General features: G+C 38.6%; 1 protein-coding gene across 1 annotated transcript; it reads right to left on the reverse strand.

Annotated features, from left to right (window-relative positions):
- Positions 1-290: 290 nt before the first annotated feature.
- On the reverse strand, positions 291-3,693 carry LOC106002074 (eukaryotic translation initiation factor 2 subunit 1-like). The gene is made up of 3 exons (XM_013036998.1): positions 3,600-3,693; positions 2,690-2,833; positions 291-846 (listed from the first exon to the last, which is right to left on the reverse strand). The coding sequence occupies exons 1-3, from the start codon at positions 3,609-3,611 to the stop codon at positions 721-723; spliced, it is 282 nt and encodes a 93-aa protein (XP_012892452.1). The 5' UTR covers positions 3,612-3,693; the 3' UTR covers positions 291-720.
- Positions 3,694-3,740: the final 47 nt, after the last annotated feature.

The raw sequence follows: 3,740 nt of genomic DNA on the forward strand, positions 1-3,740 counted from the left end.
AGAACTCAGTGTGGTAAATGCTCTCAAACCACAAGTTATCATCAGTTTCCAATATGTAAAAAATGGCCACGTAACAATGTAATTCTTTAATTGCAGTTTACAACCCTTTCTTAAAGGGTCAGTATCACCGTGGATAAAGTAAAATTATGTTTTCTAAGATCTCCTTTGCAAGGCTTTGTTGTATAATGTCCTTCGGCCACCTATTCTGGTTTGCACACCTAACTACAAAGACAACAGAATTAGTCATAGCATTAGGAAAGCTTTTAAGTGGTGACACAAAGGAAGAAGCCTATAGTTAAATATTCCAGAAATTTATTTGACGTTTGCTGGAATACATTCTATATAGAAAGTTTGGGACTGCTGTTTTGGGTGCCCTGGTAAATCTCATGGAGGCACTGAAATACAAAGAGTGCCAATTTTGAGACATATAAAATTGATAGAAATCATAAGCCTAATTTTAGGACTGTTTTTAGCTTATTTGTCTCTAGTCAAATTAAGCCATGTGCTTAAAACATACTTAGTGTGACGGAACTACTGCATGAAAACAGCTGACAAAATAGGAGGGCATTTGATGTTCTGGTCTGTTGGAATATTTAAATACTTGGAAAAAAGAAATATTCAGCTTTGAAGTTTTCAATACTGGAAAACTTTCAAGTCTAGAGTTTGCAGCTAGGAGGGGCTGCTTCGTGTTCCTTAAATTGGACTTTGCTTCCCACAAAGTTAATCTTCAGCTTTGGCTTCCATTTCTTCTGCATCATCATCTCCATCCACTTCTGCATTTTCTCTCTCCAGTCGTTCCAGCTGCCTTGCAAGTTCAGTCTCATCTGTATCTGTGACCACTTTGGGCTGTGGAAACAGGTATAATTTCAGAATGAAGTTGTTAACCAGGTTAATATTTTAACTTAAATTCTTAAATACTCTGTCATTCCTAATTCAACTGCTGATTTACCACTAATAGACTCATCAGTTAAAAGTAGAATTTATGAGAACCACACAGTATATATTAAAATGGAACAATATTTTTGTCATCTTTAGAAGCTAAAAGTATTAGAAATAGTAGTTATAATTTTTAATACCACAAATGTCTGAAAAGTAAATGCATCTTTGGGCTCAAAATATTTTTCTTCAGGGAAGAACTTACTATATAAGTATTTATACATGTATTATTATTTTTTCTGGTGTGTTGGTTGTGGGGCTTGAACTTGGGGCCTGGGTACTGTCCCTGAACTCTTTTTGCTCCAGGCTAGCACTCTACTACTTTGAGTCACAGCACCACTTCCAATTTTCTGGTGGTTAAATGGAGATAAGAGTCTCACAGATCTTCCTGTCCCTGCTGGCTTCGAACCACAATCCTCAGATCTCAGCCTCCTGTGCAGCTATGATTACAGGTGTGAGCCACCAGTACCTGGCCCATATATTATTATTCTTGAGATGAGGGAACCATAACAACTTATGTTTTTTTCTTACTGGTGGGACTTGAACCCAGGGCCTCAACTCTTGGTTGGTTTTTCCTTTGTTTCTTAGATGTAGAGCAGGAGCTCTCTTAAAAGGCAAGAATTAACTAAAAGCATAAAATTCTGTTTTAAATGGAATATTAAAACTGAAACAAACAGGGGCTGGGAAGGTGGCTCAGTGGTAGAGCGCTTGCCTTGCATGCTCAAGACCCTGGGTTCGATTCCTCAGCACCACATAAGTAAACAGAAAAAAGCCGGAAGTGGCGCTGTGGCTCAAGTGGTAGAGCGCTAGCCTTGAGCTGAAGAGCTGAGGGACAGCGCCCAGGCCCAGAGTTCGGCCCCACGACCGGACCCAAAAAAAAAAAAAACTGAAACAAACAGGCACCAAAGAATTTCCTGGATTGGAAAATTAAGGAAAAGTCTATCATACAATATTTAAAAAAAACATTGTTATTGCATTCAAGTTTATACAATCATCTGGCATAAGCTATTGCCAGCATTCTTGCGTTTTATCACTTGAGCCATGCTGTCAGTCCAGCACTTTTGTTGGTTAACTGGAGGAAGGAGTCTCATGGAGTTAATTTTTATCTCAGCTGCCTTGAAGCAAGAGCCTCTAGGTCTCAGTCACCACAGTAGCTAAGATTACAGCTGGGGCTGGGAAGGTGGCTCAGTGGTAGTGCTTGCCTTGCACGCATGAGGCCCTGGGTTCAATTCCTCAGCACCACATAAGCACAAAAAGCCAGAGTGGCGCTGTGGCTTTAGTGATAGAGTGCTAGTCTTGAGTTGAAGAGCTGAGGGACAGTACCCAGGCCAAGAGTTCAGGTCCCACGATTGACCAAAACAAAACAAAACAAAAAACAGGTGCATGTCATTGGTGTCCAGCTAGTTCTTTCTTTCTTTCTTTTTTTGAGACAGGGCTCTCATTATATAGCCACAGCTGTTCTCAAGTCTGTAATAGTTGTACCTCAGTTTACCAAGTGCTGAGTCTACAGGTATGTACCAACATGTCTGACAAATTTATTTCTAATTTTCTTGGGTGTGTAAAGGACAGATGGATAGGACCTTAATGCTATCAAAGTCTGTATGCCTGAGTACCCATTCTGCAGTGGTATTCTAATGCTGCTAGATTTCTTCCTTTTAGTAGTCCTTGGAACCAATGATTATATTTAGTTGATTTCTAATATGATATGTAATGTGATCAAGTATTTTAAGCACAAAGGCACTGAAGAGCTTACCTCCATTTGAACATTGAACACTCCCCGCTTCTCCTCAATCTTTTCTTTGATAACAGCCATAGCTTGATTGAGGACAGAAAGGCCTTCTGTTCTCTCCAGAGTTGTTGTAGTCATTACATACCTTGGAGGAGCTATTAGATTAATCTAAAGGAGACAGACAAAAATTCAATTATAACTATACCTACAGAACTAGTAGGATGTTATTAATCTGTTGCATTAACAAATCACCCCCCAAAACTCATTTTCCAATTCTATAGGTCAGCAATTTGGAAGTTTGTAAATACAGTAAAATAAGAGTCTAACAATCCAATCCTATACAATACAGTCTACTGCTATACAGAATATGAAGAATTATAATATTTGGTGGCTAACCTAATCATCATGAGCATAAACTCATGGAAGAATTCCTACTAGGAGATTCTGTGTAATAGTCATTCAGTTTAATTTTTCTGCTAATGAAGGATGCAGATTTTTAACCTCATAAAGTTGTTTGTATTGGTGAGAATGTTACCCAGTTCAAGGCACTATAGCATTTTTGGGCACAACTGGCCCCACTCAGAAAAGGAATCCCCATCTACTGAAACCACAACAGGAGCAACAACAAAGCCACCATATAGTTGCAAATATGCTCCAGAAGAACCAAGAGGACATTCAATTGTAATAGCAAAAACTATTTTTGTTATGAAATAATCTTGTTTTTATAGTGTTGGGGATCCATCACTGGGCCATCAATATACCAGGTAAGCATTCTACCACTGAACCATACCTTCAACCCAACACAGTTAAAGAAAAAGGACAAGACAAGAAAGTAGCTCAGGATTCAATCCCTAGTACAAAAAGAAAAAAAAGAAAAAAAAAAAGAGGTTCTGATTTGTTATTTCAGTGGGGACAGACAAAACTGATGACTTACCTTAATGGGCATAGTTTCCGTAGAACAATTCAAGCCTGCTCTCAGGGCTTCTTTTACAGCATCGATACCTTCATAACCATAGCAAGCCACTTCAATATCTAAAAGTATAAACATTAAAAAGATGACACAAGGGGCTGGGAA

Source organism: Dipodomys ordii, unplaced genomic scaffold (genome assembly GCF_000151885.1).
Source record: "Dipodomys ordii isolate 6190 unplaced genomic scaffold, Dord_2.0 Scaffold2791, whole genome shotgun sequence".
Lineage (NCBI taxonomy): Eukaryota > Metazoa > Chordata > Mammalia > Rodentia > Heteromyidae > Dipodomys > Dipodomys ordii.

Excerpts from the sequence above, each read along its gene's own strand:
- LOC106002074 (XM_013036998.1), bottom strand. Across the intron at positions 847-2,689 it reads TGTTCAATGTTCAAATGGAG|CCCAAAGTGGTCACAGATAC; the intron begins GTAAGCTCTTCA and ends CTGTTTCCACAG.